This window comes from Pagrus major, chromosome 14, assembly GCF_040436345.1.
Source record: "Pagrus major chromosome 14, Pma_NU_1.0".
NCBI classification, from domain to species: Eukaryota; Metazoa; Chordata; class Actinopteri; order Spariformes; family Sparidae; genus Pagrus; species Pagrus major.
Window position 1 is genome coordinate 22839300 of NC_133228.1, and position 19855 is coordinate 22859154.

The following is a 19855-nucleotide window of genomic DNA, read 5'->3' on the forward strand; positions in this document are numbered from 1 at the left end:
CATGAAGTCTGAATCAAGTCTCAAGTCAATCAGGACCTGGCAACAAGGCAACAAGTTGCGAGTCAAGTCTCAGAAGAGAAAGTCCAAGTCAAATCTCAAGTCTATTTATAACAAGTTCAGGTCAGGTCTCAAGTTATTGAGGACAGGTCTCCAAGTCAGTTGTGACAAGTCAAAAAGAAATATTGAATCTTGTCAAAACAAGTCCAAGTCAAGACTCAAGTCTTAAATCTTGTCATTACAAGTTTGGAGTAAAATCTCAAGTCAAGTCTTTCGTCTTCTTGAGTCTCATCAAAACAGGTCTTGACTCAATTTGTTTAAGACGAGTTCAGGTCAGGCAACAAGTCGTCAGCAGCAAAATGCCTCTTAATTTTATCAATTTGTCTGAATACTGATCACTCGTTCCCAATTCCAGTCGTTCTCAGATTCTAACATTTATAACTTGAGACTTGAATATTTTTGCATTCAAATGACGCCTTACAGGAGTCAAATCTCAAGTAAGTCTCAGAGCAGTCAAGTTCAAGTCGAGCCTCGAGTCATCATTAATGTGAATCTTCAGCTCTACGTGGATCCAGTGTGACCAATATGTGCTCACTGACGTGTGACAGATTCCTAAATGTAGCCATCAGCAGATGAAGATTACAAGTTTAACCTGTAAACAACGTATTCAGAGTAGATTAACAGACAGAAAACAGATTTGCCAGAGCTGTTTAACAGGTAAAAAGCAGCTTATTCAGAACAGGTTAAAAAAAAAGATAAAGACAGCTTCCACAGAATTAAGAGATAAAGAAGAGTGCAGTAGATTAGGCCTAATAAAACAGAGCAGCATTCATCCTGCACAGCCAAATCTTGTTGTCTAAACAATAACAGCTGTGACTGTGGAGCTCACAAATAGCACCGCAGCATTTTATTTTTTTTTCCGCAATTTCCCCTCGTGCCAAAAATATTTGCCAGTTACATTACAAGCACTTAGGAGCTGGAACGGCGCCGCTGCACGCTTTTCCTCGTGTGGTTAACATGGAAATACACTAAACTAGAAACCACTCGTAATGCGAGATACCGTCAACCCCAAACTGTCCCGTCAGATGAAAGTGCTGCCGGGACCGAACAAATTGCGAAATCTCAAACATGGAGTGAAAAGTTGAGCGAGAACAAATGATGTATTTGGGCGAGGATTGATCCGGGCCAGAGGGAGGTTGAGCTGTGGAGGGAAATAGGATGCAGATGAGCCCTCCTCCTCCTCCTCGTCTCCTTCCTTCTCGTCAGCATTCAAAACTCATCCTGAACCAATATGCGGTGTCAGTTAGCCTGCAGGAAGAGGGAGAGACGGACAAACAAGGATGAAGTGAGGAAAAAAGTAGATGATGGGTGAGGGCTGAGCGGCGGGGGTAAGAGAGGACGAGAGAGAGCTGGAGAGACAGTAGTGAGAGGGAGGGAGGGAGGGAGGGAGACAGAGAGAGATGGTTCATTAAACATTTAGAGGGATGGAGAGCAGACAGGCCTCTCCATTTCTCTCCTCTTACCGTTCAGGAGATGGGAGATTGTATGTAGGTCTGCCTGTGCACCGAAATACACCGCAGTTAGTGCATCGCATGTTTGTGTGTCGATGTGTGTGTTTTTTTTTCCTGCCGTGCTCAAATCCCTGCGTGTCCCCACAGGTCTAGATAATGGCTTGGAAATGTAACAGCACGACCCTAAATATAGCAACCCCCGGTCATGGTGTAACACCGCGCTTAATCCCTATATCACAACACACACACACACACAAACCTATACGCATCCAAAGACAAACACGCAGAGTAATGCAATTCCAAGGTTAGCCAAAGGAATTACGTGTTAGCCGAGCTTACCCGGAGTGTATCCACCTCTCCATATAAACTGGAGTGTATTTACCCTTGTACACACCTCTGTGTATTGTCCCATTTAGCATGGTTCCCACTCATGCATCCTAATGGCCCCAGAGAGCCAGGGAGTCTCTGCTGTCTGTTATTAGCGAGCAGCACAGATCAATGGGCTCTGGGACCGCAGCGCTAGCCTGTTAGCGTGTCCCCCATTCAGACCCACTGAGCCGTGGCTAACGCCGCAGCTAAAAGTGTTTGCTAGTATAAAGTCGCCGATGTGGGGAGGCGCACCTGTACCCGCCCCACTTCTACAGACGTGAGGCTGAGCTGTAAAGCCAGTGAGTAGCGAGAGGACGACTGTGGACGAGAGATGAGGAGGCCACTGAAGGAGTCTTTGATGTGTGGTGGTGTTCAGGTCCAGCAGATGGGTGTTACATATATATATTTCCTGGCGTACCTCGAGTGAACCATGCAGAGGGTTTTGAGTTTATTCCTGTTGCCACCACGACACAATGAAGGTGAAAGGAAATTCATTTGTTGTGCTCGAAGCATTTAAAACTTGCACTCAAACGAAATTAACAGCATCCTTTTAGAGGCAGTGTCCCTGATAATCCACACACCTTCATAGTGACTTTTTGTTCCACAGAATGCATTTTCAATGAGTGTCAGAAATAAAAAAGCTATTTGTATGGCTGGATACAGGTACAAGGCAACTGTGAAAAAAAAAAATGCTTTATGTGTTTGGTGTGAATCTGCATGAATCAATATTTTTAATACCAGCATTGAGCTTTGAAACTTGTGAAGAATTCTTATCCAACTCTGAAGTTTCACAGAAGTTTTAGCCTCTTTTAGATCAGCGTTTTGGGTTTTGAGGGCCGTATGATTTAGGCTAAACACCCACATCGACCTCATTGCAAGCTGGTGAACATAGCGGAGCGTGCAGCAGCTAAAGAGCCTCGTTTATTGAGGCACATTTGCAGCAGGGTTCAGGCTCAACACCAACATCAACCCTGCTGCCATCAACCCAAAAAGAGGCTCTTTAGTTGCTGAACGCTCCGCTATGTTCACCAGCTAACAAGCCTGATTTTTGGGTTTTGATGTACATTTGTCGTAGGGTTCAGTCTCAACAACATCAACCCCCTTGCCAAATGCGTTCAGCAGCTAAAGAGCCTCGTTTTGGGTTTTTTGAGGCACATTTGCAGTCGGGTTCAGGCTCAACACCAACCCCATTGCCACATGGTCAACATAGTGAGCGTTCAGCAGCTAAAGAGCCTCGTTTTGTGTTTTTTTGAGGAGGGTTTAGCAGCTAAAGAGCTTCTCAGGAGTTGGTGGAAACCAAAGCAGACCTATAAGAAGAGTTAAAATTGATCTGAAGTAATTGATAACATTGCTACATGTCTGTTGGAAATTGAGATAGGCAACTGTGAGGAAATGGTGGCAGCTATCAGCTTGCCTTCAGGTTGTTCCTGCCCTCTGGTGGCCTTTACAGACTGGATATTGAGTTGTCACTGAGTCATCCATCTGTAATAATGGGTATTATACAGTTTCCTTTACTGCGTAACTATCGCAGAATTGTTCATTACTGTACTGATTGTGTAATGGAAGACCGCTGAATTGTTCGAATAAAGCATTTTGTTTGAATTCTTTTCGAAATGTGTGCTAAAAGTGTTTTATAATTATAATTAGGATCATCATCGCGCCAGAAAATGGTATTATTATGCCTTCAGTGCGACTGTCTCTTGACGGCCTAACTGCTTATTCAGAGGCTTTTTCAACTCGTGACATGAATACAGTTCTGTGAAAAGGTGCTGATTTTGAAACAAGACAGGAACAAGAATCAGTAATCATCATTACAGTAAGATACTGAACATCAGCACACAACTGTCAGCTAGCTACAGTCGAAAAAAATGTCATTTTTGGCCTTACAGGAAAAAAAAACCCTTATCGGTCGATCCTCTGTGTTTGCAGGCTGGGCTGTATGCATGCACACACACACATATGCACACACAGACATGCATAATCAGGCGATCCCTCCACTCCATCAGCATATGTCAGCATATGGCTCCCTCCTCTGAGAGACTGTTGAACAGACTGATCCAGGTTTGATGTTGCTCTGGAGGTCCTGACCTGGGACGGAGGGCAGAAGGGAAAGGGAAAGGAAAAAGAGGGAAGTAAGGAAAGGAAAGGAAAGGAAAGAGGAAGCTTCCTCTGAAAACAGCTGTCAGCCTGAACTCCTCCTGTTGACCGTCCTGATGCCATCATCTGGACTGCGACTGTCGGCACACACTCTTCAACCACTCGAGTGTGTGCATGTGAAACGAAACATACAACCACATTGAGCCATCTGTTCCAGTGCTAATTGGTATGCATGACAATGTTTTTCCAACCCATAAAACCTAATGAAAATGAACACCCCACCCGCCCTAATATCCCTTAATGCCCCACCCCCATCTCTCCTCCTTGTACAACCATTACGGGCATAATTACACTGTAGTGGGCATTAGCAGCCCCTCTTCTAGGAGCACTTCCAGTCCAAAAAGATTGGAGATGTCCTGCAGCTCTCAGAATCAGAGATCTGTCAGCCTTCTGAGATCCAAAGCCCTCCCAACCCCCCTATAAACTTGGCAGAGAGTGTGAATTGTTGTAATTTTATGGAGTAAAGCTATTGGAAACACAGGGCTGCAATGTGCGAGTGATTTCCTCCTTCACGCTGATGGCACGCTTAAGGAATCAAGACAAGCAGAGAGGCACAGGAAGAAAGGGAGGAAGGGATGTAATGAGGGAAAAGAGGCGATGAATATTAACAACATGGACTTCACAGAGTTTAAGGTGGAGACATTGTTAATTAATGAGTTGTGTCGTGAAAATACGAAGCGAGAGGAGGAAATTCTGTGAAATCAGTTGTTTGTTTTATAAGAGATTTACTTTATAAATCTGTAACAAACAGGAAGAAGTACACGTGTGGTTTTGTGGACTTTTGTGGTTGAGTTGAGACTTCTTGGACTTGATTATTGAGTCTTGATTGACTTGAATTTTGACTTTGGCTTTAGAATTTAAATGATACTTACGAAAAAGACCTGACTTGATCGTGTCTCGACTGACTTGATTTGACACTTGTTTTGACCAAACTTGAGACTTGGTATGGACTTGGCATCTAGGACCTTAGACTTGACTTGACATCAGACGAAGTTGGTCACAATTTGTCTTGACTTGAAACTGTTTTATTGACAAGACTAGTGATTTGACCTCGAGTTGCCCTGAAAGACTTTGAATTGACACTTCATGCAACAAGACCTGACTTGGATTTCTTCTGACGAAACGTGAGACATTACATGGACTTACCCGCGAGTACCTTTGACTTGACATTAAATTTGAAGACCTAAGGCTTGACTTGGACCTATCTCTATTGACTGGTGACTTGATTTGACACTTGTCTTGGCCAAACTTAAGACTTTACTTCGATTTGACCTGAAAATGGACTTGACACTTGAATTGTTTGATGAGACTTGAAACTTGACATAGTCTTCCCCTAAAAGCAGCTCTGGTAATCACCAAGAGTTTGAAGTATGGTTGGTAATTTGTGTTTTTTATTGCAAATATAAACTGATTTATACATATTCGATGTCCCAGGACAACAAATGTGCCAAGAAAAGTAAGCAAACAAGGGATGAAGGAGAAAAAAGAGAGTAGATGGACTTGGCAAAGCTTGGCTTCATCCACATTGAATCGCAGCACGGAAACGCTGGACAGCAGCCCGGGTCACTCAGTTTATGTGTGTGTGTGTGTGTGTGTGTGTGTGTTTGAGTGTGTGGCGCCGCATTGAAGAATGGGTTGTGCATGCGGACAAAATACCACAGTTGTACCGTGTATCTAAAAGGAAACCGAGGTCAAACACGCTCAATTGCAGCCACCGTGAAATGATCTACGAGGGAAATTACAGTACGAACGAGAGCTTACAGATGCGTCCTCGTGGAGAAAAGTAGTGCCTCGGTCCTCGGATTTATTCTCGTCCCACATCACATAAACACACAGAACACTGCCCTCCCATTGCCAGCCGATAAGTAGCTTTCTTCCGGCTGTCTTGTCTCCATCGTGTTCAACTTCACCTCTCCCAGCATCCTCTCCACTCGTACCGCCGCAACTTCCCCCTCTGAGGTCGTGTGTGTGTGTGTCGAGAGCAGTAATGGTGGTTTATTAAAGTGTCAGAGGAGGACTCAGCTTGTCCTCGCCACGGGAACACGGGAACACGCCGAGAACAGGAACAATTTTTGGCAACACGCGTGCGTTTTTCATGTTTTTTTCCTGCCGTCATGTATGAAAACAGCAGCGTCGCCAAATGCTAATTGAGGTGATATCTGGGGTTTTGTAACCTTTGTGCTGTAAATGGCGCACAGGTTTGCTCACAATGGTACATAATCGCGCTGAGGCCAGTACAACAGATACACTTGTGTTGTTAAATCAGTGGTGTTTTGTCGCTGGCTGCCTTTTCTTTCCCCTCTCCCTCTCTGTCTCTTTGTCTCTCTCCCCCTGCCCTTATTACGCCATTTTCCATCTCTGCCCTGTGGTTTTCTGCTCAGTCGTCCCCTTTAGAGGTGTCACGACCGATGTGCGTGAACACACCGGGGGGATTTATTGTTCAAGCAGGGCACAGCGGTGTAGGTGTCGTACATGTCGTACAGGTACACAATATTGAGGATTTACTGTAAAACACACAGTGAACGGAGGCTCTCAAGGCCCTGGTGACTTTTTTTTTTTGACCGCCGTCCCAAATCTGTTGCCGGTTGAATTGAAGCCGTACCCATCTGATACGGTCCCACATCCGTTCTTTCTTCTGTCAGTTGGATCGGGCATTGTTGGCCCGTTTTGTGGAGAAGCATTAGTCAAATGGGCCATCATCCCCGTCGGCGAGTCAGATGATGACTTTTGGCAGAGTGCAGCCGCAGCGCCATGCCAGACAATCAGAGCCGTTGCCATTTCATCACACGGTCGCACACGGACGCACGGCCACGCGCGCAGACTCACACCACAAACAAGCTGTTTCTCATTAAAAGCCCGCAAACATAAGAGATTGAGAGTGCGAGAGAAACGGGAGGTGATGAGGGAGGAAGAGACGAGGGAGATGAAGGCTTCATCTATGACGAGATAAGAGAGTAGAAAAAACAGGTGACACGCCACAAATCTGACAGTCGGGGGGAGTTGAGAGTGCGCAGAGAGACACCCACCCACGCAGCACCCAGTAACCCCGGCTACCTTTACCCCGTGCCCTCCTTCGACACTCCTGTTCCCATAGCAACACGATACAGGCGGGGGAGGCGGTGGGTGAAGACGAGAGGAAGTGTGCTGAAGATTAGGGTGGAATTTTGCTGCCGCTGCTGCCTGGATTTGACCAATCTGGTGTTGAGGCTTTACGACGCTCTAATTCCTTTTTCCCTTTTCCTTCCCTCTATCACGTGCACACACACACACACACACACACACACACACACACACACATGCAGAGCGACTCCAGGTCAGGCTGACGTGAGGCTAGAAAGCATCATTTTTCGGGAGATAATTCGAGGAACCGCACCGTCGAGAGGAGGGAGAAGCGGGACGAATGAAAGCAGGTTTTCCAGAATACATTGAGGTCGAAATGTTTGAGGATTTTCCTCATGTGGGAATATTTTGATCACCTCCGTCTGTAGGTTTGTAATCTCGGCGAGCAGATGTGCATGAGATTCGCTTTGCTCGTTCACACCCCCAAGAGGATGCACACCATCGATTCCTTTGACCTTCTGACCTTTTTCCTATAGTGCCTCCGTTCAACCCATTTTCTTTCGATTTTCCAATGAGACAATCTCCTTATTCCCTAGTTGTAAAAAACCCAACGTTTGTTGTGTGCATTCAGGCTCCATACAGCTATAAACCTATTGATTTCTGGTGACCAGATCAAAATTGGCCGTTTATTCGTTTATCGGAGGAAGAAGGAAAAACATCTCATGTTGTCCAGAGTCATAAAAAGTTCCTTTGAAGAGGAAATACGAAGATCAGAAGTGTTTTCCAAAAGATCACATGAATACTTTTTCACATGTTGCAGACCATGCTGTCGTTTTAAAATGTGGATGTCTCCAGCAGCCATTGATTTCCATTCATTTTGTACTGTGTTTCTAATCGGGCTCCTGTGAAGGATTATACGTCTTATTCTGCTGAATACTTTGTAGGTTAATCAATAAATTGTAAAGTCTATAAAATGCTAGAAAACAGCGGGCAGTCTCCTCTTGTAACTTTAACAACTAATTCATCATCAATTGTTGATTCATTCTTGGAAGATCAATTTTTCTGTTAACTGACGTAACAATTGTTCCAGTTTCGGTTTTATTCTGATTATTTTCACACAAAAAAAGGTTATTTTTTGCTTTAAAATGTCAGACAAGACAAAGAAAAGGAAATCACTGGATGTTTGGCATCTTACACACTCAGAACAAGCTGTTCTACAGTATATCGAACCTGTTGTTTTGTAGTTTGGGTCGTGTTTGGTTCCCTCTAATGCTTCTATAAAAAGGTTCTGTATAGGATCTTTTTTTTGTAAAGCATCATTGGATATAAGTGCTTTAATAACTCTGCAGGACTTCCTCCTACTAATTAAAACAACAGCCAATAATAATATTTACATAATATCGAAAGCTTTGATGACGTACAATCAGCCCTTCGCCACTACCAACTTACTGTAGATCGAAGAAAGAGAAAAGAGACCATCAAATAGTATTTGCACCACATAGAAAAACACTATACAGACTATAAAGCGCAGGATATATTGCAAAATATAATATACACAGTGAAAAAACACTCCATTCACATGTAAATTAAAATATATTAGCACCACAAATGTAATAAAAACAAAAAAAAATTCAACTTAAGTCTAAACTTTCGACCATTTTCAGGCAGATGGTTCCTTGTAGAGAATATTGAACCTTCTGAACCTTTAGTTCTGTCAGTGTAGATTAATCTGTTATCGCCATAATTATTTTTTTTTATCAGTAGGCCGATCCATTAGTTGGTAATTATTTCAACTCCAGACTAATTGATTAATTGACAGATATCAGCTCATTGAGCAGACTCTGTATTCATGTGTGTCACACTGACTGATATTCGTGCCCTTTAGAAGTGAAGTGAAACCACTGGCTGCTTAATGCTCGATAAAACAATCCAGAAATCTGAAACTTCATGACGTGCACGATGAAAAAATAAAGTTAAAGAAGCAGAACTTGCACATAGACTGGTCCGGCCCTTTAAATGTAAATATATATATAGTTTATTTCAAGAGTGCAGCTATAGATCTCCCTCCTCCACAGGTCAGAGTTCAGCTCTACTGTAAGTGCGACTCGCTCTGAGTGGATCTCCTCCTCCTCCTCCTCCTCGTGTGATGCTGTTCTTCACCTTGTTGTTCCTCAAGGCGCTCTGTAGTACATGAAGTGCACGTCTGCTACGTTTGTGCTGTAGGAGGAGGCACAATGACTAACGCACAGTTTATTTTTTTTTGCAGCTTCAGTAGCTTGCACACATGCAGACAGCCGGCTGCACACTGTGGAGTGAGATTTGTGCCGCTCTCTAGTCATCAAAACCTCGCTGCTTTAAATTAGGTTGAGAGAGACCTTCAGCGTGAATAGGGATGCAGTTGAATTACTCAAATGCCACTTTTCAATGCAGGTCCTTCGTTTGAGTCCTCAGTTATTCATATATAAAGCCCATTAAATATCCCTGTATTCAGGAGGAGCAGACCTGTTTAAAACAAGTCTGGATTTTGTGTTTCCTGCTGCAACATATATACATCCACTGTACGGTGACACTATTCACCCACAAGGTCCTCTTGAGGTGAATGTTTACAGTCGACGCTACAGCGATGATAAAATGGAAGAGGAAAACAGGACTTGCTGGTTATCTCTCACATGAGTTCATAAAACCTAAAAAATGATTAAATGATTAAAGATGAGGTCGAGAATTGGTATCGATTTAATCAAATATGAACAGCTTTGAATTGGCTGATTAAATTTGAATCTATTTAGCTTCCAAGGTTTGTAAGTAAGTGACTTAAATTCTAAAATAAAAATGTAAATATTTAGTTGGATTGATTTTTAGCTTTTGGGGAAGTTGTGTGCAAGATAAATGTCAAACGTCAGCTGAAGCTTCATCGCTTGAAATCACTTTTTTTTTTTAAAGTCAGCCAAATGAAACATCCTCTAACAAGAAAAGATTTAAAGACAAAACAAAGAATTTAATTAGCCAAAGAATTTTTGCACGTTTTGGTCATTTTATCACCCGAGATCAGAATCCAAAAGTGATCTATAGTGTGCAGTGGTTTGTTTGTTGGTCCAGATGTTGTAATATATTGAAACAAACTTTAAATATATCTTAGATATTTGTAGTATAAAGATATAACTACACATCTACACGAGTCCGGAGGTTCATTCTCGACCTTGTGAGAAGACATACGGAGGCCCTGAGGTGCAAATCACGTCAAATAGTAAGAAGACAACAGTTGAGAAAAAAAAGGGCCGTGCATCCATTCCTGTCAGGAGAACGGACCTGCCTTTAAGAAGTTAATGTCCTTGTGTTGTCTGCTTTGTTTGGATTTCTAATTTATTGTTGTATTTTGTTATTTGCTGTTGTAGTTTGAGCTTCAGGGCCACCGAATAGATATCTTAAGTTAGGGTTCGGCTATGTTTTTAAGGAGCTTTTTTCAGTTCTTATCTTGTCAAATATGACACAAAATAATTTATTTTTGACAGCAGTCCAACAACTTTACAGCCGGCAGGTCAACAGAAAATTTTATTTTGCCACATATTCCAACACTGCAACAACCAGCGGCTTCAGTCTCCATCGAGGCGGCTTTATTCCTGTGGAAACAGTTTGAGCTCCTCTGGTGTTTAATACATGCAGGAAAAAACACCAGACATGAGAAATGAGCGAAATGAGACCTCGTATCCGTGTGTGTCATGTGTGTGTTTTTCCTTCCCGCTGTGTGTATGTACAGTAAATGTGTACGAGAGTGTAGGCGTGTGTGTGTGTGTGTGTGTGTGTCTCCTCTCATTAGCGGGCGGTGGCGTGCGGTAGCTCGTTAGCGCCGAGCTAGCTGAGCGTCGGGGCACCGGTGCAGCTTCATTAGCTACTGTGACATTTATGTGATCGTTTTCTCCTGCGTCGCATGTGCTGGCACGTCTCCATGGCGACCACAAACGTGTACACACACACACATACACACACACACAAAGACAAGTCTGGTTCCTTCAGTTGGTCACAGTTATTCAGCGCTGACCTCCCTCCCACAGCAGAGAGATGTTGATAATGAATATATGAAACGTGCTGTATGAAGCCGTAGCAGCGTGGCTGTCGTCCCAGTCCTGTACCCGAGGTGGGCGGATTATTGCTTATTGTAAAGTTCGAGTGAATCACAGGCAATATCACACACTCCCTCGTTTGGCTTGGAAACAGGGCCCCCAGGAGCCAGTTTACCTCGCCGTAACTCGGTTACAGAACGACGACGAAGCAGCTCCAAATAAATCAGTCGATACGGCACGCCACTCATTTAGTTTGAGTCACTAATCCGCCTTCGCGCCGCCCGATGACAAAATCAGTTACAGAGGCTGGATTCAGGGGCAATGAAGCACGCCTCTTATGGTGCGTTTGTGGTGAAGTTGCTAATCTTGTTTACAGTTTGACACAGCAGCAGAAAACATTCAGGACTATGAAATGAATTGTGTGTGTGTGTGTGTGTGTGTGTGTGTGTGTGTGTGTTTTCATGCATGTGTGTCTGGGTGTGTATTAGCCCTATTTGGGGACTGCCTCCTGCCTCTAAGTGGGGTTGTGCTTATCGTTTTTGAGGAGAAGAGCCCATCTTAAGCCCCTGGAAACTTGGCTGCACAGTAACTCTCTGTCACACTAAAATATTCATAACTAAATAAGCAACAAAGTTACATTTATATCCAGATAGGTATTTTTTTTAATTACGTGTTTAGCATCCAGAAACTCAACCGAACAGGACTGTGTGGGTTTCGTTCGATCAGACCAACTGTCATCCGATTCTGATTCAAGTCTTTCTAACGTGACATCGCCCACTTTAAAGCAGCGAGAAGAGGACAGAGAAAAGAAGTTAATTAATAAGAAGCTCTTCGAGCTTTAACTAGCTGCGTTTTATTCAAAGATCACAACACTCACGCTTAGAAACCTTGTTGTGAAAACCTTTGAATCACCATCACCAACGTGGTAAAACATTTCTGTTAGCTCCGACACAAAAGCTTTTTTAAATTCCATCCATGAAAGTCACTTTAAAAATATATTCCCAGTCATTTCTTTGTTGGTTATACTTTTCATGCTTTAATGTGACATTACAAGAACACAAAATCACATCCTGAGTCACCCAAAATTATGGGTTTTGGTTTTTCATCCTGAAGTAACTTAGTCGACATGAAAATACTTCCAGTGAGGAATAAATGTCGCCTTTGCTGCACCGCTGGGCTCTACAACAAACTTTTGACAGACATAAGGGACGAGTAAGAGACCGTCCAGCCCGTTTTCACTCGCAGCGGGTCAAATACAGCAGCCTGGTCAGTGGCCCGACGGTGAAGGATCCCCTGTGACGTCACTTCTTTAAGTGCTAGTAGTGTAGAGAGTGAGTCGGGGGGGGGATGGGTTGTTCATACGTCCACTGACCAAGCTGCTGACGAGTTGTGGATGAGAACGTGTTGGACCGACCCGGGTCAAACAGCGAGTGACCCCTAAACACCAAGCAGGATATATATATGTCTACTTTGGTCGCCTTTTCCCAGATTGATTGCAGATTAAAACTATATAATAAACTAAACTAATAATGATAATGATAATATTGATTTAAATCTCAGCCCTGTGTGTGTGTGTGTGTGTGTGTGTGTGTGTGTGTGTGTGTGTGCTCCTGTTTGAGCACCTTCCGCATTTTTCTGCCCGTTTGTCTCTGTGTGAAAGTGAAAGTGTCAGAATCTGTCAAACTGTGTACGTGTGAGGATATGTGACCGTCCAGGTCTGTCTGAGTGTGCGTTAACATGTCCTCCAGTGTGTGTGTGTGCGTGTGTGTGTGTGTGTGTGAGAGAGAGAGAGAGAGAGTGTTTAGCTGACCTTGGTCGCCCCGCTCCCTCGGGGGGGAACTGATGTTTCTCACTCTGCTTGTCAACAAGATTAGTTCCCCTGTGGGACCGTTACACACCCTGCAAACACGCTGCCAATGAGAAGAAGTGTGCGACAGCTCGGCCCCTCCGCGAACCCACTGAAGTGTGTGTGAGCGGTGTTTCGGTGGCGTGTGTGTGTGTGCGTGTGTGTGCGTGTGTTCGTGCGTGCGCTGCGAATCGAGGGGTTAAGGGAGTCAGAGAGGATGTGTGTTTTAGAGCAGAAACAGAAGGGAGAAACAGCAGGGGGATCAACGCAGCCAGCCTGAACTGTAGCCCGTGTGTGTGTGTGTGTGTGTGTACGCATGTGTGATATGTGTGTATGTATGTGCGTCCGTGTGCCTGGTTTTCAGAGAGCCCATGCTGAGCTCTGAGCTGTGCTTACTTCTAGACCTGGCTCATCTGCATCCATCTCCAGCACTCTCCCTCTCTCACTCCCTCTTCAGTGCCCATTCTCGTCTGCCTCGCTCGCCCTTCCTTCCTGCGTTCCTCTCTGGCTGCCGGTTGGAGTCCAGCTGTGAGCAAGGCGCACAGAGAGGATAGCAGGAAGCTGATGTGTTGGAGGTAGCTCATCGCTGTGACTGCTCACTCTTCATGTGTTGGAGGCGGAGCTCGTTTTGCTCAGGCCTGTTCCTTCTACCTGTAATAATCCAACATGTGATCTGAAACACAGGGAACTAGCAGCCGATCCATGGTGCAACTTTCAGCTCATTGTTTTGGTTTTTATGTCCTACAGTATTGCAGTTTTGGCTCATTACTCTCATAAACCTCTCTGACTCCTTTTCTCTGAGTTAGGGTGATCAAACTTCAAATATACGATGACCTGTAGTAAGTTTGTTACCATTTGGCTAAAGTTTTCTCCATCGAGCCAACTTGATATACGGTTTTAAATCATCTCTTTCTCTGGCAACGCGTCCCTGAAGCTGTGTGATGTAATCTGGCGACTTTGAGCGATTTTTGGCGCTAGTGCTAGCTACTTTATTATTGAAAAGAGTTGGCAACACTGTGCGCGCTGCCAGCCAAGCAAGCCAAGTTGGATATAGACATTTTACGAACCACAGCAGAGCCAAAATGGAGACTTGTCAAGTGGAAGCACAGCTCAGAATGAAACACTTTCGCCATAACGACTTCATAAAGTGATAATATGTCAATTTTGCGGGTACAGCTGGTTCTACTGCCCCCAAGTGGGCAAAAAACCCCATTTGATTCTGCTTTAAGTAATTTTATTTCTCAAACAATGTGCACACAGAAACCTGGTTTCACCACCTGGAGAAAACCGGATCCTTGGCAGCTTTCTTCCATGTGCACATATTAAGCCTTCAGTCTGAGAAACTACTGTTGAGTTTATTACACTTCTGTCTTTGTGCATTTGTTGGGGTCTGTACCAAACAAACATGGTACCTTAAAAAAGAGCAGCTTCCTTGATTTAGATATGTTTTTATTGCAATTTTGATTTCAATATTTTGATTAATTGTGTTGTTTTTACCATTTTGGTTCATGTACAATTCAAACAAACGAGATACATCGTGTAGATAAGATAGAATGAAAGGCTTATTTTTTACTCTGGACTTACTGTCTCTATGCTAAGCTAGGCTAACCGCATCCCGACAGACAGGAGATTGATTGGAGTGATCTTCTTCGTTTCATTGTCGTAAAAGAAAGCCAATCAGAGCGTTCGCTGAGAAGCTGAAGAGTTCCTCCGGACCAGGGGAGGTCTGACGAGCTGTGAATGTGAAACAAAGATGACGAATGAATAAATAAATTACCATCATAAGGTTTTTATGGTCAATATCGTGCAGCTGTAGTTTGGATAAACGAGCCTGCTGTCTAATGTGAGTGTGAGGTGAGGGAATAACAGCCCTCAGCAGCTGCTTCAAAGACCTATCCAGACACTTTTTTTGTTGCAGTCTGGCTGAGACACATACATAACACACACACACACACACACACACACTCAGTGTAGATCAGCCCTCAGTCACGGCCCTGTGCTGCAGGGAGACTGGAGTGATGGAAGCAATAGTTAAGCCATTAAGGCAAACAATTGGCTCAAATTGAGAGCGAGAGAGAGAAAAGAAGAGGAAGAAGAAGGGAAAGAGGGAGGGAGATGGAGAGGCCATGGCAGGAGTGGATCCACTCAACGACTTAATCCGAGCCCCAGGACACACTCCTGCTGAGCTTCACACACTCCCGCAAACATCTACACACACACACACGTTAAAGCTCTGTCTGCTTGCAATAACACCTTGTCAGTCTTGGCCACAGGGGCGAAGGAAGAGGCGCTCATTCCTTTGTAGCGAGGAGAAGTCACCTACTTCCAACCACCTCGGGGGGGAAAGACCGAGCACGCAATCTAACCAACGACAGTTCTGTAAGCGTTCGTACGCCTTATGGCTGCGAGTGTGAAGCTATTCATTGTCTTAGCGGGCCGGAGTGAATGGCGGAGGGAGCACAGGGCGGACAGTGTCCCCGAGAAGGGAGGCGCTCCTCTGACACCGGCCATTGTATCGTCTCCCCCGTGGACTCGCTCAGTCCCGGCAGGGCCTCGCATAAACAGCCAACAATGAGGGATTGTGTCCAGCTATTCTTTCTCTTTCTGCTCTTTCGCTTTCACACACACACATCAGCTCTGTGTGTGTTTGTGTGTGTGTCAGAGGGCGAAGGGATGATGCGCTCCAGTCTGAACCCAGCGACCGAAGAGGCTCGTCCGACACCGCCGTCTTGCCGTTTATGTGCCTAAACATCAGCCGGTGATAGGGGCCGTAACTCCTCGCCGCCGCCACCCTTCCCTCCCTTCCTTCCTTCCTCCCTTCTTCCCATTCCCCCCCACCATCAGCAGCCACCCTCGGGGGCTCCCTCAGCGCCGAGGCCCCCGCGATTTATCGGACAGCTTAGCGAGGAGTGGCCGCTGCCCCGAGGACTGTTAGCGCTGGTTTGGCTCGTTGACTCCTTCTCCGGTTCTGGCGTTTTATTTGACATGTCCTTTAAGTCCTTTAAAGAATTGGGCGTTTCTGCTGAGCGCCTTGGCTCATTCTGCAAGAGATGGATGGCCCGCGTTCAAAGGTCTGGATGTTTTTTTCCCTCCCTCCCCCGTCTCTCACCATATCTCTCTTTTCCTCCCTCCCTCCCTCCTTCCTTCCCCTCTTTCTGTCTCTCTTGCTGAGCTTTATAGTGTGGTATTAGTGTTGTCAGCTAACCAAGCTCAGGATTTGGCTTTGTTTTGTTTTTTGCCTCTTAAGATAATGCTCTTTCTCTCTCCTGCCGAGAATAACAAAAGGGAAAGTAGAGCAATAAAACGGCACAGCCATTGACTTTGGTTTCATTAAATTGGTTTTCAGCCATCTTAAATAGACCACAGGCCTTGATGGCAGTGATGTGTGTGTGTTTGTGTGTGTGTGTGTGTGTGTGTGTGTGTGTGTGTGTTTGTAGCCATTCGTTCATGATTGTCCTCAGCCACACTCTGCCTCGTGCGTGCTCGGCTGCCGTCCTCATCTCCGTAGGGCCTCGCCGCGGAAAGCCTTCCGCTCGCCTTTATTCGCTCCGTCGTAGCTCCAGTTAGCATTCGTCACACGTTGACGGACGAGTGTGTTTCGTGAAGATAAGTGTTGTAGCTCTGCGGTGAAAAGGGGGCGAAAGCGTTTCACCTCCATTTCATATGCATTCCAGATGTGGAAATCTAACCAGACCGATCGGCGTGTAAGCATCTGTGTCCTGTTAAGACGGGCCCGGAGGGTTCGCTGCGCTGGTTCTGTAGCCTCCAATCCCTCACACACACAGCTTCACATTAACATGCTGCATGCCGCTTATCCAGCACTCATTCATGCATGCAGACGTGCACAAACAAGCACACATGCAGCGTGATGGACAGCAATGCCTGCATACGTTCAGGACAGGACGACTCGTGGTAAAAAATACAGTGACAAAGGACAAAGACACACTGGAATAAAGTCGGCTCGGTCCGACAGTGTGGATTTACTGGCATCCTGAACAGATCCTCTGCTGCATCTTTACGGCCAAACATCCACATTTAGGGTCAGTTTACTGATGTGTCGGGTCAGTCTATATAAAAATTGCCAGCTTCAGGGCTACCGGTCCGTAAAAACCTGCACTGAAAGCCATCTCACTGTGTTGTAAGAAGCCGCCGAGGCACCCTGGTGAATGTTATGAGCGTGGCTCGCTGAGTTTGTGTCCCTTTGATGGTCTGAAGGCCGTTTTCTTGAGGCCACTGTGTTGGAAATGAATTTTTTTCTGAGGAGTTCTTGCGCCCTTTCCTGAACTGTATCAATTTTCAATTAGATATACGAGTCCTTTCTTAAGAGAAATTAGGGGGAGATGATTTTTCTGATTTGGTTAAAATTACGTGTAATTGTCTGTCAGTAATTGTGTGTTAAAACAAGATTTTAACTTTGACGGGTTTTGTGCGTTTTTTGTGTGTTTTGCTCCGTCTTGTGAATATTGCTTCACAAGAGGTGCTGACCCACACTAATTGACTCTCTCCAGGGAAAATCATGCATCTCCAACTTTGGTGATTTTAAATTTTTACATGGGAATTGAAGGAATAAGTGTTCAGTTACTTTTTAAAGTCATTTCAGCCGCTTTAAAATCTATTGAAAAATGCATCGTCACACAAAAAATCCCAGCAGCATCGCTACATTTCTCGCTTTCTTCATCTTTTGTTCGATTTGTGCAAATAGATAAAACTTTGACGTGCCTTCAGCAGCACCAGATGACGAATGCTGTTCTCAATGTTGTGTCTTCTGTTTCATCAACAGTAACGGCACGGCCGGGAAGATGAACGGGGCGCTGGAGCATTCGGACCAGCCAGACCCGGACGCCATCAAGATGTTCGTGGGCCAGATCCCGCGCTCCTGGTCAGAGAAGGAGCTGAAGGAGCTGTTCGAGCCGTACGGAGCCGTCTACCAGATCAACATACTCCGAGACCGCAGCCAGAACCCTCCACAGAGCAAAGGTCCGGCAGCACACCGCACGTTTCATGATCGCAGTTCAACGTCGTCTGTTATCCTTTACCTTCCTCGGGGTTTCTCCCTTTTTCTTCACCTTTCCTCACCACTTTCTCCTTTGCTTTTTCTATTCTTGTTTCCTTTCTTTCCCTCGTTCTTTCAGTCTTTCTTCTTTCCTTTGTTTTTGCCTGTATTTATTTTGTTTCTCTTCTTTCTTCTCTCTTTTTCTGGCGGGATTTCTTCTTTCCTCCCTTCTTTCCTCCATTCCTTTACTTTCTATCCTTCACTCTGTAATTCCTTTATTTTCCGTCCTTCTTTCTCTTTTCTTCCTCTTTTTTGTTTCCTTTACTTCATTCTTCCCTTCCCCATTTTCTTTCCCTTGTTCTTTCAGCCTTTTTTCTTCCCTTCCTGATTTCCTGTATTTCTTTTTCCTTCTGTTCTTTGTTCAATAATTATTTTCCTGCTTTGTTCCCCCTTCCTTCCTTTTTTCCTCCGTGCTTTCCTCATTTCTTTACATATTCTTTCTTTCCTTTCTGTTTTCATAATTCCTTCCGTCTTTACTTCCTTCTTTCTTCATCTTCTTCCTCCATCTTTCTCCTTCCTTGCCTTTCGTCTTCTTTCCTTCCCTTCATCTGAAAAATATGAAATTATTCTTCTCCATTAACTCAGGACATAAATTTGTTATGAGATATTTTCCCACTATATCATCGCTACCTTCAATAAAGGATGTAAATGAACACAGATACACAAATAGACACTCGTACAGATATACCAGAAATAATACACTTCCATGAATCCAGATACACACATAGAAACACATTGTGTATACACTCCTACACACACACACAGCAGTCAGCAGCTGAGGGGCCGTCCCACGTAGTTAATGGCAGCAGAAATGATATATGTGCAAAATTACATGAGCAAACACACATTTCGTGCACCACTGGAAGACAAAGACTCTCCCAGCCAGACTTACACAGTCAATTGTGCGAAGCCGCATGATTTGCAGCTATTTTCTCCCATTCCTTTTCTTCTTCCTTTGATGAATTCGTCAAGTGTGAGAGCAAACAATAGAGACAGCAGCAACGAACGGGCAGACAATAGCGCTGCCATATTAACAGGCATCAACCGGAGTGGGGGCTGATGACACTCCTGATGAGACATGGAGAGTGGGAGGAAAGTAAAGAGAGAGAGAGAGAGAGAAAGGGAAAAGGAAAAGGAAAAGGAAAAGGAAAAGGAGGGGAGACGTGGCGCTTCCATCCGACTGTAAAGCAAATTTCAAGAGAAGTTTCAAAGTAGCAGAATGTGAATCAGCGGGGATGAAGCGAATAAAAAGAAGTAAACACGCGTCTGCAGGGAAAAATGCAATTGAATTAGAGGTTTATCAGTTTTCGTGCGAGATGATCTTCATCAGACGTGTCTGGAAACGCGGTGATGTTTAAGTGTAGCGATGAAATCTACATAGTGAGACCTTGTGTTCTACAAAACACATTTAAATACCGCTTGTTTCCTTTGTCAGATGCATTTTTTTTGGATGAAATGTAATTGCTGTCTGGATGTGTGTGACAGTCTTAAAAACACGACTTCGACTGAAAAAGGAGCGACATCACCCCACAGTCGCTGTCTGATGCACACGGGCAGCATCGACGCTCAGGATGAACATCTTGCAGATTTTGCCGCAGATCCAAATGGACTGCGTGCCAGCTGGGTTTTTGTGATTTCATTAATTACGAGTTTCTAAGGGAATTTGCACCAGTGAAACACATTGCTTATTATGAGCTAATCTTATGAAATGAAGCTCTCTGTCAAAATTAAGACCATAATTATATGGAAAACCAGTCATGGGCCAGTTAATGATGTTTTAGCGTAGGAGTACTGGTTGATCTCT

General features: G+C 44.5%; 1 protein-coding gene across 1 annotated transcript in view; it reads left to right on the forward strand.

Moving 5' to 3' along the window:
* Positions 1-19855, forward strand: part of celf2 (cugbp, Elav-like family member 2) — a 217114-nt gene that overhangs the window by 112640 nt on the left and 84619 nt on the right. Inside the window, exon 3 of the mRNA XM_073480483.1 lies at positions 17779-17975. Within this exon, the coding sequence (XP_073336584.1) occupies positions 17779-17975 (197 nt within the window). The remainder of the gene's footprint in view (positions 1-17778; positions 17976-19855) is intronic.